This window comes from Miscanthus floridulus, chromosome 2 (genome assembly GCF_019320115.1).
Source record: "Miscanthus floridulus cultivar M001 chromosome 2, ASM1932011v1, whole genome shotgun sequence".
NCBI lineage: Eukaryota > Viridiplantae > Streptophyta > Magnoliopsida > Poales > Poaceae > Miscanthus > Miscanthus floridulus.
This window is the reverse complement of record NC_089581.1, coordinates 152,160,532-152,174,340: the sequence shown is the minus strand read 5'-3', so window position 1 is coordinate 152,174,340 and position 13,809 is coordinate 152,160,532. Positions and strand designations below refer to the sequence as shown.

At 40.8% G+C, this 13,809-nt stretch overlaps 1 protein-coding gene across 2 annotated transcripts; it reads right to left on the bottom strand.

Annotated features, from left to right (window-relative positions):
• Nucleotides 1-208: 208 nt before the first annotated feature.
• Nucleotides 209-10,636, bottom strand: LOC136533092 (phosphoinositide phosphatase SAC8-like). Of its 2 annotated transcripts, XM_066525664.1 has the most exons (20): nucleotides 10,343-10,636; nucleotides 10,132-10,212; nucleotides 8,307-8,434; nucleotides 8,091-8,182; nucleotides 5,756-5,813; nucleotides 5,437-5,493; nucleotides 5,316-5,349; nucleotides 5,007-5,087; nucleotides 4,791-4,897; nucleotides 4,197-4,283; nucleotides 4,036-4,113; nucleotides 3,040-3,104; nucleotides 2,819-2,917; nucleotides 2,587-2,686; nucleotides 1,774-1,882; nucleotides 1,614-1,686; nucleotides 1,424-1,517; nucleotides 931-1,017; nucleotides 707-773; nucleotides 209-567 (listed from the first exon to the last, which is right to left on the bottom strand). In XM_066525664.1, exons 1-20 carry the CDS (start codon nucleotides 10,521-10,523, stop codon nucleotides 413-415), a joined length of 1,833 nt encoding a protein of 610 aa, XP_066381761.1. In that variant the 5' UTR covers nucleotides 10,524-10,636; the 3' UTR covers nucleotides 209-412. The 2 variants fall into 2 exon arrangements, with proteins under 2 accessions (XP_066381761.1, XP_066381764.1); XM_066525667.1 differs by lacking the exon at nucleotides 5,316-5,349 and having other exon boundaries at nucleotides 5,007-5,079.
• Between the last annotated feature and the right edge of the window lie 3,173 nt (nucleotides 10,637-13,809).

Genomic DNA, 13,809 nt, shown 5'->3' with positions numbered 1-13,809 from the left:
CGTAGTTGTAAATCCTAGCCAGCAAAATCCAAACGAGCAAACCCGACTGTAGCGTGGCATTTTACTTGGCAAACATCTGTGCCTGATAAGAACAGCATCTTTGTGATGCCTCACCTTCACTGTAGCAGACAGGGGCGAAGGTGTCTTTTCTGTGTGTCATGCAATTATGCAAGAGCCCCGCTACCACCCACCACCCAGTCACAAAATATGTGGTCTCTCGGATTTATTACAAACTTGGACTTTGGAGGAGCAATTTTCTATTCATGGATACATATCAAGTATAACAAATAGACTGTAGTCAAAACTAGGCTTACAAATTAGCAGCTTCAGATTACAGGACCGGCAGGCCATCCTGCCTCCTTATTTAACCTACTCTTGCAATGAGTAAAGCAACATTCTAATCCTTTTACCTTTAATTTCTAACAAAGGGCAATATGAAAGGGGAGGGACCACACAGACGGGGCCTAGAGCAAAACTGTTTTCCATTGGCTTTGACCATGGCTACTACTCCGACTGTTAAGCCCGCACAGATAATGGAGGAGATCAAGTGTTGTGCGTTCCGTCCAACTGCAGATGAGACGAGACAATGGATATAAAATTTTGCGATTTGTGCAATTTAGTTTTTTCAAAGAGAATATGAGCACAACTCATGTAAGCAGGCTCTATCAAAAGTTCAGAACTCTGGAGACAAGCAAGGCAGGCAGACCTTGACTGAGAGTGAAAGTTGTTGCGGTAATCCCACCAACTATGATTGCTGAAGCCACAGGCAGATACTGCAGTATGTTTTCACAACAGCCACAAAAGGTGAGACGAACAGCAGAGTTATTTAACTTTTTTTAGAGGATGCTGTTTAACCATACAAGGGTAGCAATTCCCATCAGATAAATGAAAAGGCCCACTACTAAGACAGGCAAAATATTAGTTAATTACCGAAGAAGATTCAAATCCACCATTATGAAAAGGAGAGGAGCTGCCTTGGCTGACTGTATAATAACCGCTAATAAGGTCAAGAGCATCCTGAAGACAAATAATGAAAGAGGCACATGATAAGCATAAGTTCATCGAGTATAAACTGTGTGATCAACACAAGGGTGTAGACAGGGATAATCTAGCAAGAAGCACAGGGAAAGAATATAGTAGTATCATTACATGGCTGTAAAGTTGCATCTGAATCAATATATCTCATGGTACCTCCTTAAACATTGAAAAGAGAATGCTATATCATGTGAAGTTTAGCTAAGTGCTCTCATGGTACCTCCTTAAACATTGAAAAGAGAAATGATGCGATGCACTCTTGCTACATCATGTGAAGTTTAGCTAAGTGCTCCGACAACTGAAGTGAATATTGTACAAGAAAAAGGCCTACGAGGAGCAATCGCTGATAGGGCTAGAGCAAATATCTGAGCACAACATAAGAACTTACTTGCCGCACTCCGTCATGAAAATTATTCAAATAATATCTTGAAAGAGCACTCATTCCATCTTTAATTAGTCCAGGTAATGTCTGCCTTCCATATCTGTGTTACCTCAATAGTTCCCATTTAAGTTAGCCAAGTAACACTTACACAGCACAGTTTATTCACGAATTATTGAGGCAGTAAATGGTAGAGTACCTCACTAGATCCCCTTTCAAAGCATAAGAACCAGCGTACTCCAGGCTCAGCTCATCACCGTGCTCAACCCATACTGCCAGGCATGAATTCATGACCAAAAGACATTTAGATAACAGTCTAATTATTGGCAATAAACATTTCACCATACAAGATAACTTACATTTTTTGAATATATCATTAATGTTATCAGAGAGAGAAATGCTTTCAGATGACAATAATGCCCCCATCCGCTGCAATTGAGAATCCAATGATTTTCTTGCAAGGAAATTCTGTAAAGGAGCAGAAAGGATGTTCCGAAGGAGTTAATGTAATGATAAAACCATTAAAACCCATAGTTCACTAATACTTTTTAAAAACACCAGTTTTAGTTTCACGGCCCTTCTATTCTGTTCTTTTAACCATTAGCATTGCATCCAGTTGCATGCTCTGCGTAGAACTGTGGGACTATTGAGCACAGGTTACATCATTCTCTTGTTACCATGTTTAGCAAGGTACTTTCATGTACAGATGCTCATTAGGAAGAACTAGTTATGTAAAGACAAGTGCATAATACCAAGTTTTAACTAGTAACATGTAAGTTAACAAAATAAATTAGGATAGGTTTTCCAATGACAGAGGATTGTCAGGATAGAAGTATATATTAGCGAGCTCCGATCACCTTTTGTGCTTGGGGACTCAACAAACAGCTGCTGTGTAGGTGGGGCCGCGCAGGTGGTGGTGGTTGTTGGGTGGCGTGGGGGGCACTAACTGATATACAATCTGTTATTTGAGATGACATGGCCCACTGACAGACGAGGCCTGGAAAATTAATGCAACTGGGGGGGTGGGGGGGGGGGGGGGGGGGGGGGGGGGGGGGGGGGGGTTCTATAACAGATGTGTGAAAACTGCTATCAAGATGTACCTTATTAAATTCATTTTGAAAATTAGTACATAACTTATCAAATTGAATCACAGAATAAGATGACGTGCAAACCTGTGTCACATTTGTACGGTCCAGGCAGTCAATGCAATTGGATCTAACTACACCACTTTGCTCCAACAAAATCTCCCCTTTAGTGTTCATAAGAAAATATCTGCTCAGCTGGCCCAGAAAAGAAGCAAAAGCAAATTACTTGCCACAGTTAAACCTTTAGTTATGAATAAATCTTAAAGCAGTGTGCTTAGGAAAAAAAGTAAGCATGAAATGTTAGATATTTAAAAATTACCCTTGCTTATGAATAGCTTCCTCAATTTGATTGTAGAGAGCTTGCAAATTGTCAAAGTTACCTCCACCACAAACATGATGGAAATCAAAATGTATATACCTGTAAGGCGGAAGGACCACATCCAGCATATAACTAATAAATTTTATGTAAATGTTTAATCATTTGATTACTTGTAAGATCAGAAACTAATAGAAGTAAGCATTTCCAAGAAACATAATAACCTGACACCAGGAATTCTGTCCATTTCAGCAGCAAATGCATTGCTCAAATCTCCTTCATCACCTCGCTGCAAGTAACAACAGATTAGATGAACCATTCTCTCTTGATGGACAAAAAGAACAACTGTTTGGGGGAGATGGTTCAGCCTCTCTCTTGTTTTTTTTCTCCTCTTAATGAAATGAGAATGCAACTCTCCTGCCTAGTTTGAGAAAAAAAAGAACTATTTATGGGTGTCCAAGTTAGTATACCAACTACCAGCTACACGGTAGGAGAGTGACTAAACCTCAAGCTTAAGTGCACTAAGGACTACAAGACTTCCCTATATTTGGCAATTAAAGGAACTGGTCTGCCGTAATTTTTTCGGCATAGAAAAAGGATCAAATATATAACATATGTGTTTTTTCCATGAAGGCATGATCCTGCTTCAAGCATATTGCCTTTTCTTTCTATTGTCATTTTACTAATCTTGCCTGAAATCAAGCAAACAAAGAGTTGAATGCCATAGCATTAGTCCAAAACTGTAAACTAAGTTCTTCTCCTCGAACAAACTGCAAAGTTGGCACTATGTAAATAATGCTTTGCTTTGTAAAACCCATAATACCCATGTCACGGTCATGGAGAGGTAAGCCCAACAGCTGGCCCATTTAGGCCACGCAGACTACGTGAACAGTGCAAGGGTTCTGTAGCAGTGGCCCACCCTCCTAGAGCGTGGTTACTTGCCCATTATGTTTAGCAGAATTAGATTATGTAGAGTCCAGAGTATTCCAATAGGTTCCTTAGGGTTAGGAATCAAGTCATGGTATCCTACCTATATAGATATAAAGGGAGTTAGAACTATTAGAGGCAAGAAAGAATTAAGGGATTAAGCCTCTCCCTCCAAGTTTTGTCAAATCCCCCTTCACCTTTATCAAAAAAGAAAGAAAATCACCAAATTTGCGTGTAACAACCCATTTGCTTAATAAAAAAAAGTATGTTACATCAATGTATATAAAACTTACTTTACCAGTCAAGTCAATAACAATTGTCTCGCCATATCGTTGTGAAAGATCATGGAAGTGGCGTTGAACAACCTTAGGCTGTATGGAATCAGTTTAAGAGAAGTCATCAGGCTATATTAAGTATGGGGCCACTACAAATGTAAAATATAACAAATTCTTACAGTTTCTTCATGTTCAATAATGCTAAGCCGTGGTTTGTAGCTTAAATCCACTATTTGCTCCCAGAGAAGTGGAATTGAGCCTCGAACCTAACAAAGTAACAAGGGAATGAATAAAGCGTTGAAAATGGGACACGAGTAAACGACATTCTAAAACATTCATGGACAATTAAATGTGTATCCATCATATGTGTTACATGTCATGCATAATGTCAAAGAAACAAAGGCTAATCATCATAGTCAAACCTGATGAACAATTGACATCCATGGAGATTTCTAGAGGCCATACCATTTGAACATAAATTGGAAAACTATTATGTCATACTGATTAAGGGGAGAGGAATGTTCTTTTCATGGCCATAACAATTAAGAAAAGCTTATGACCACATTTCTTTCTTTCTTTTTATGAAAATGACCACATTTCATTGTTAATTAGTTCAAATAGCTATGGCCATTTACATGATGGATTTTAATGCCATTTTCATTGTTTTGCATGCATTATTATGACATAGCATTGGTTAAAAAAGCCATGTATTGTGAACATCATCCAGCAACCAGCACCAAGAAATTTCATTTATTATGTCATGATGAAGCCACCTGTATAAATGAGGATGTGAGACCTTCATACTCCACCAACTGTTCTGTTTCTACAAAATTTGCTGTGGCGCCTTCAAGATTCGCACCCCTTCTCCACATTCTTGTCCCTGCAATGAGCGCATTACAATTTAGAAGTATCATTGTGTTCTATAAGTCACTCATGTTCAAGAAGTGTCAACAAAAAGGAAAAAAAAGAAAAAGAAAAGAAAGTGCAACCTAAACGCCTGTTGCATCTCCTTGAGAACAATGTTATCCTGACTGGTCTATCCTTCAAGGTAAATTGCACTGACTGAAAACGTACAGAAGTTAAGGACACCAGCTTACTGACCATGTTTGTCCTCCAGTTATAGAAAGCAATGGGAATGCATTGCAACTTTTCGAAATATATCCTTCTAATCTGGATAGATGATAGCAAGGTATAGAGCCCACACTATGCATGCAAAGCAAGTATATACTATATACACCACTAAGCAATAAAGATACAAAAAAAACAGTGACATGGAACTATATAATTTTTTTGGATATTTCCTTGTATCAGTGGGATGATGAACTCATCAAGCTGCAGAAAATTATCCAGAAAAATTAAAACAAAAGCAAGGATACGAATAGATAAAATACATAAGTCAAATCCTTCATAAATGTTTACCTTAGCTTCAATAAGCTCCTCTAACAAATTTTTGTTCCAAACAAAACGTGGATCAGCCTGACCAAAAAAGAAAGAAGAAAAAATGGTAGGCACAGTGATTCCTTAATTGTATAATCAACAGGGGGAATGTCATGATCCCATATCTGGGAAAAAAGAGTCAAATTTGTGCATAACTGCAAGGAAAATGTTTGTTTTGTTTTGAAAGTTTTTGGAGCCTAAAAGTGCATACCTAACTGTCAATAGACCAAAAAAAAAACACTAACAAAGCCACAAAGATTTGAGTACCGTGGGACATATCAAATGACAAATCATCACGAACCTGTTTCCATAGTGGTTTATGTATCCTCCCTGCAGTCAACTTGGATGCCCTCTGCAAGCTACATAATCATGGTGTTTATAACTTTATCGCTATTGAAGAGCACTACATCATCACATTATTTCCCTCTCGTCAGTCAGATACAATCCAGTATAACAAAAGAAAAAGAAATGCACCAAAGAGGTATTTGGTACATGATAACGGTCAAACAACTAGAAGCTATTAAAAAGTGCTCAATAGATCCATACTTCGAGAACCTACTACACATCTGCAAGGAACAACGGAACTAACAAGCAATCGATTAGTTACAAACGCAGGCAAGGAGATGAACGATACGGGAGGCTTTAGATCAGAATCTCTGGATCCAGGACATTCAGGGTGCTCTGACTGTTTCGGCTCTTACTGATTACCTGGAGGTTTGGGATTTAGTTGCGGAGGTAGAGCTTCAGCTTGGTACATCAGACAGTCATCCTTGGTGGTTTACTAAGTCGGGATAGTATACAGTCAAATCAGCCTACAGAACATTGTTTGTTGGATCAATGTCCTTTGAGCCTGGAGATCTAATTTGGAAGATCGGGGCACCAGAGAAGTGCCATTTTTTTTCTCTGGTTGGTGGCACATGAGAGATGTTGGACTATGGAGAGATTGGCCCGAAGGGGTTTACCTCATCTGGAGCACTGTCCTTTTTGCGTACAGGAAGACGAGATCTCCATCATATCGTTTCTGGATGTGTTTTGTTTGTAGAACGGTGTGGTTCCTTCTGTTTCACCACTACAGATTACCAGATTTCTCGCCCTTCCCAAGCGACAAGACTCAAGAGATTCTTTGAATGCTGGATACAAATCATTGCTTTCTTCCCTGAGGACTTCAACTGTGGCTTGAATCACTGATTACCCTCGGTGCTTGGATGCTTTGGAAACATCGTAACAATTGTGTGTTAAATGGAGTTCTTCCTAACATACAGCTTGTGGCAAGAAATATCCTTGAGGAGGCTCAGCTTTGGTGCATTGCTGGCACCCAGGGGCTAGCCCAGTTGGTGGTAACCAGGTAGCAGGTTTCTTTAGATGTCAGGTCAGGATGTCAGGTTGTGTTCTTTGATGAAACAAGCGCGTATGTAACTCTCTAATGGGTTCGACTCCTCATGGGAGCGAATTTCAGACTGGGGTTAGAAAAATCCCCCCGTCTGTCCCACGCCAAAGCAGGTCTAAGGTATGGCCCAAGGTCGCGGTCGTTCTCACATGGGCTACGGTACCACTGTGTATGGGTGGGGCAGGGGTTCGGGGGTTTTCTCGACCTGCATGAAAATGTCTTGCTCTTAATAAAAAATGCCTGGGGGCTTTCTTACCCCCCACAGGTCGAGTTTTTTTTTAACATGAGGCCCCAATCCTAGTAACTTTATGATATAGAGAATGCCATGTAAAAAATATCTTAGGTGGCACAAGCTTTACATAACAGAAGTTGGGTGGCTGACATCAAGGGGGCTTTGACAGTTGAGGTCTTGTTGGAATACGTGCAACTTTGGGACATGGTTGATAATATTACCCTTCAACAAGACATTCCTGATCAGCACCATTGGAGACACACAATCGGGCTCTTACTCTAGCAAATTAGCCTATATGGCGTTTTCCATTGGGAATTCTTCATCTGGTTGGGGATCAAGGACGTTGCTGGACTGCTGATCAACTTGCAAGACACCCTGCAGTTTGTCCCTTGTGTGATCAGGGTGATGAAACAATACAACATATCCTGATTGCTTGTGTGTTTGCAAGGCAGTTTGGACAGCTATTTTTTCTGTGCTGGGGTTGCTTCCTCTTGCACCGAACCAGAGGACTCTCGTTTCAGTAGCTGGTGGAGCAAGACAATCAAGGCAGTTCCTAAGGAGATAAAGAAAGGGCTTAATTCGCTAATAATCTTAGTTGCTTGGGAGATTTGGAAACATAGGAACCACTGTGTCTTTGAGGGCGGTAGTCCTTGCTTTCAAAAGGTTCTGCTTGTAGTTCATGAGGAGTGTAATCTGTGGTGCTAAGGCTTTACATCAGCTCCTTTGTAGGTTGTTGCCATCGGCTGCTTAGGCTCCTGATGGGTTTTTTGGTTGTGTGTTTCTTTTTAGCGTGTGGTGCTGTTAGCCTTGTACTAGGTGGCCTAGGGGAGTTGGCTCTGCCTCTCCTTTGGTTCTTTTTTCTCTACTTAATGAAATGACACGCGGTTCTGCGTTGTTCGAGAAAAAAAATATATCTTAGGGATGTGCACAATCACTACATAAAGGTTGTTGGCCTTTTCTGAAAAGTCTATGTTTTTCGGTTGCCTTATTTGGGTACATGCATGACAAAGCACTTACTTTAGTGTCAAATCCCTGTCGTATGAATAATACAATCCACAAGTAGTTTCTGCAATTCTCAGGAGAGACATGAAGTATGCCTCATCCCTTCTCTGCAAGCAGATAGAGGTAGAAAACATAAATGCAGCAACCAAGGACCAGATGAATGCAATCAGTGTTTAGTTGTGATCAAGCAATGTGGATGAAATTGCACACTATGTGATAATGTTCACATACTTCCTGTGGAGTTAAGTGCTTTATAGCCTCGTTGCAGCATAAGAATTTCATTGAGTTCACATGGTACACAGGAAAGCCCTGATAAGAGCCAGCATCTTTCCGAGAAGTGATAACGAGTACATAGCTTCCTGATGAAAACAAAGATTTGCAGAGTGAGAGCCCCATACCATAAAATTTAAACTTAAATTCCATATGACAGATAAATTAGCAGTTCTACAGTGGGGAAAAACATAATTAAGACACAAGATACAAGTTTGATTATTTCATGGTTCTGAGCAGCGCAAGGACGTCAAATTCTAGAACTAGTGGGATTATTTTATTACACAACCCTTTTATACTATACGCCAGAGAGTACAGTTAATCCACAGAAATGGTCATGGTTTTTTGTTGGACATTTCCATTTTAGTTGATCACGGCTTGTTTCCAGCTTCTGCTGCTATGGCACTCTGCTTCACATGCAACTTATAAAACCACATTCAAATAAAATTCCGTAATAAATTATAAATGGACATAGCTGCGAGAATATGACAAGGATAGCACAACAGTTCATACTATGGCAAATTTCTGGCTTAGAATATGCTACCACTTTATTGCCAAAAATGGAATCCTAAGTGCAAGAGCACTATGACTTTAATGGAACTTTCCTTGAAATCGCAACTATACCTTACACATCAGCACATCACAACTACTTATACTAGCGGAATCAGATTCTTTGTTAACCATTAACACAAGTACTCTCTACACAGTGAAGGAATCTCACAGTGAAATGAAAAACTAACCAAAAACACATCCAGGGGCCAAAATCATCACTCAGTTTTGCCTCCTAGTATTTTTGGTTGCATAGCAGTGAAGCACACTTTTAAGATTTTCTATTCCTTGACTGAAGAAAGTACATGTTCAGTTGACCATTAAATGTGTTGGCATGGCACTCTGCAGCAGGTGCAAAATCGACTAAAACCACATTATCATTTATCAATAGAGTTTAATGTCCGTCTAGCTGCAAAGACAGCAACTTAGCAAGTCAGCAACACACACAGAGTAGTTCACAGATCACACAGTAACCAAGTCCTAATTTGGAACACACTGAAATGTGAAATGTATAACAAATGGAAGTCCATATGTGATGGCAGACAATGTTCTCCATCTCGGTCACTGCTATTTAGGTGATGGCAGCAAGACATTACTTTGGTGTGAGAAATGGTTACATGGACAATTTTTATCTGACCTTGCACCATCTCTGTGGTTTTTTTTTTGTTTGGTTGGTGTCGCTAAATCAATGGACTGCTGATCATTTGGCTCATTATTTTTTCTTGAACACGCAGGAAAGCTGAGTATCATTATATTAAGAAGAAGACAACTCGAGAGCACAATGGCGAGGAGAAAAGAAACACTCGAGCCCCAGCCAAACTCCAAAATCTCATCTCTTATATAGCAAGAGACACATCTAGACAGGAAGGGGAAAATGCCATCCAGATAGCCCAAGCCCCCAAGATAATGACCAAATTCAAACCTCTCAGGACCTGCCCATCAACTCTTTCATTGGTTTGAGCCCACCAGTCTTGGTTTGAGCCCATCAACTCTTACAGTTTTACCTTGTAATCTTACCTTATTAGTTATTATACTGATTACCTGTCTAGCTAGTGTAAACAGTCTAAACAAGCTCGCGGTTAGTAAGTAGGATCAAATGGCACTTAATGCGTCCCAAAAGAGACATTTGATGATATTACAGCAGAGCAGAACACTATTGTAGGCAAAAAAGCAAAATACAAAAAAAAAAGGATATGAAGTAGTTCGTAATTCGTGAAATTAGGTGAAGGTGACTCACCGGCAAGCAATCTTATGATGCCGACCACCCCGTATATTCTGGAAACCTTGCAGTCGCTCCCAGTCCCAGCTGCGGCTTCCTCTGCCCGCGAAAAGAGCGAAGGTAAACTACACGTCCAGAACACCGCGCCGATTGACGAGCCATAACATCAATCAAAACAACACAAATCCGGAAGCACGCCACAACCCTTCGCTTCACTACACGGCTTGACCTGGGCAGAGAGGGCGGATGGAGCCGCAGGAGCGAGCGACGGCGAAGGCGGCGGCGCCATCGAGCGAGCGGATCACGTAGCGGTCGCGGAACTCCCGCAGCTCGAGCTCACGGCTGCAGGATCCTGGACAGAGGGGTTCCTCAGAGAGCAGCGGCGCTTCGTCGGCGTCGGCGCTCGCCATCGGCGGCGAGCCGCGTGGTGCGGGACCTGGTCTCAGTTCGGATTGGTTTGGTTGCTTGGATCCGAACCGGGGGAGAGAGCAAAACGGTTGATGGACTGAAAGGGACGGCGTGTAACGTGTTGCTGATCTGGTATCACATGTGGGCCAGCTCTGGATTTACTCGGTGGGCCCATGAGTAGTTGGGGAAAGGGCCAAAGGGCAGATGCGAGACTATGGGCGCGTTTAGATCCAAAAATTTTTAGGTTTTGTTTACTGTAGTATTTTCGTTTGTATTTAGCAATTAGTGTCTAATTATGGACTAATTAGGTTCGAAAATTTCGTCTTGTAATTTCTCATCTAACTGTGTAATTAGTTTTTTTTTCGTCTACATTTAGTACTCCATACGCAAGATTCGATGTGACGGGTACTGCGTAAAAATTTTTGGGAATCACTCTTTCATGTGTTCGGATTTCGGAACTTCGAGCCTTTCCGATCTCTGGTCTTGCTTTCGGCATGTGACTCCGCTCTCTAGTTTTATTTTTCATATAACTAGAAAATGTTAATACGTTGTAATAAAAAAAATAAAGTACATGACTGGTCTTTCCTTGGATTCATATAGATTATGCCATTTCTGCCCTTAATCTCCGTTCAAGTCTAAGTAATCATCCACACGGGTGTGAGCCCATACCGCATGCCAAGATTTGACTGAATTATTTGATGTAAAAGATTAGAGGAGGTTTTGTGAAAAATAGATTAATATTTACAAATTTAAAGTTATTTTTCGAAACTATCATCTTTGTATGGTAGTAGCAGCCATGGGAGTTACAAAGGGCAACTCAAATGAAATCAAGAGACTAGTTGGAGGGCCTTGTTGATTCATTGATTCACAGGCGAGCATCCACGTTGAGGGGCAAGTTTGAGGGCTTGCTTGCTCGTGGAGGAATGAGAATCCATGGACTCACCTTAGTGGGGACATAGATTGCCAGCGAGCAACCAAAACTCAAGGATCAATCTTGTGTCTCTTGCCCTGTTTACTTTGCTCTCTTCTAGACTTGTCTTTACTTTGATCATCTTGTGTTTGTGTAGTTGCTAGGGTAGCTCTCCTAATCGAGTAGTGTTATTATTCGAGTAGTTGCTTATCTTGCGTAGTTTGTTTAGTTGTTGAGAAGTTTGTGTGCTCTCGTAGTAGTTGTAATCCTTACTGCTAGACTTGATTAGGAGGCTTGCATTGAAGTGAGCTATGTTAGGCTTGTAGATTTGTACCGGCTATTAGGGCTATCTCTTTTACTAATCCTTGCTAATGTCTTTGTCCTTGAAGGGGGTTTTTAATAGGCTATTCACCCTTCTTCTCTAGCCATTCTAGACCCATTTGGATGGGCTGAGATGGGACGAGGCCGAGAGGCATAGGAGGTGAAAGTGCATATGGCCTCTAAGTGAGTTTTGGTGGATTAAATGATAATATGATCAAGGAACTAACGTATTTCATGAGAATTGTAGGTGTTTAGTCCCATGTACTCTCTTCGTCTCAGATTAATTGAATGTTTCGAGTTCAAAAATTTTCCCATATTAATCGGTCACAATAGGAGGTGATATAGCCATATAGGGTGTGGGGCAACGCGTACTGTTCTTGCCGGGCATAAGTCCATCAACATACGACCGATATAATAAAATATCAATTTTCCTCTCAAAGAAAATAGGCCTGGTCTCTTTGTTGAGGCGAGTCCAGAAGGTTCTGTCCACTTCTCTGGCAAACAAGTCAATCAACATCAGTTCCTTGTACGGATAGGAATGTAATTTTACAGCCGCACTAATAAAGACATTCTCAACCCAGACGTCTTTGGCAGAACCGTCTAATCTAATGTTTCTCAGGAGTGCTCGTCTTTCATTAGACACTAAGCACTTAAGGGAGAATACTAAATTACACAGTTCCATCGAGCACACCACAGTTCCACCAGAGGAGAAAACCACCATGACAGTCGGTCCAGAAAGAGCCGGAACCTATGACAAGAGAGTAACAAGTCTTCCAAGCGTCCATACACAAGTATGTGCTCGGATAATAAATCTGTGACTTACCTCGATGACTTATGCAATGGTCGGTCCTTAACCGACACAGACAGGAAAAACAGTGTAATCAAGCTATGCCCCGTGGCCGCAGGACACAACTTCTTACACCCACCAATACCCAAACCATATCCCTGCCCGGTCACCATTTTTTCTTTCCACCATTTATATTTTTCCAAGTGATAATAATACAGTAATATATTTTCTATCTCTCGCGAGTGACAGTCAATCACTCGACTTCTATCGGAGTCCTGTAGCATAGTAATCTACACGATCCTATCATAATAGTAAGACTCATAGGATAAATATATTTAAACTGCAGAAAAGTAGGGGTTATGCACCGGGGCTTGCCTGGGTAAAATATAACCAAAAGTTAGTATTTGCATCTTCAGTTTATTCACCATCAACTGGATAGAAAACACATTGCATCATCTCCTAGAGAGAATACCATTACACCATCCTCGGATTCCTAATCATCATTCAATTGATCCGTTGACCCATCATCGTACCTATATAATATACATTGATGCAAATGCATAGATATAAATAATCAACGACAGCCGAAATGCTTAAAAATCCGATCACGCCTCACAAGCTAATGAGATAGCTCTAACGCTGGTCTATGTATCCTTGTTGTCGAATAAGACGTTACTTCCCAACCAATGTTTTAGTTATACAAACCCAAGTTGTTTTTTTATTTTATTCTATCGATTTAATCTTTATTCAGAATAGGACATTATTATCTATCTAGCAATTTAATGATTCTAGAGCTACAAAAATTACAGTAAGCAGCTAATATTGGTAGGAACCTACTATAACAATTTTAGATCCAACACTATTACCAATTTATCACAACAATTCCTACAAGTTTATATTTCTACGATATTAAGTACCTTAAATTAATTATATAGCAACCAAGAATATTATCAAACTATGTGAACAAAATATACTAGCAGATAGATCATGATTTTAGGAACTCAACAAAACTGGTTTCATAATTTTTGGATCCCTATACCATTTTATATTGATTTTACAAGTTAACTAGAAACCTATATTAGAAAATCATTTAGAAAAATGGAAAGACCGGCGGCAACCAAATCGGCCCAGCGGGCGCGGCGCGAACGGCAGCCCATGTGCGCAGGCACAAGCCGGTCCAAGCGCGTAGGCACAAGCGGCCCAGCAACTACGCGCGCGGCCTGCTAGCCAGGCGCGGCCCAGCGGCACGGTAAGGGACGCGGCGGCCCAG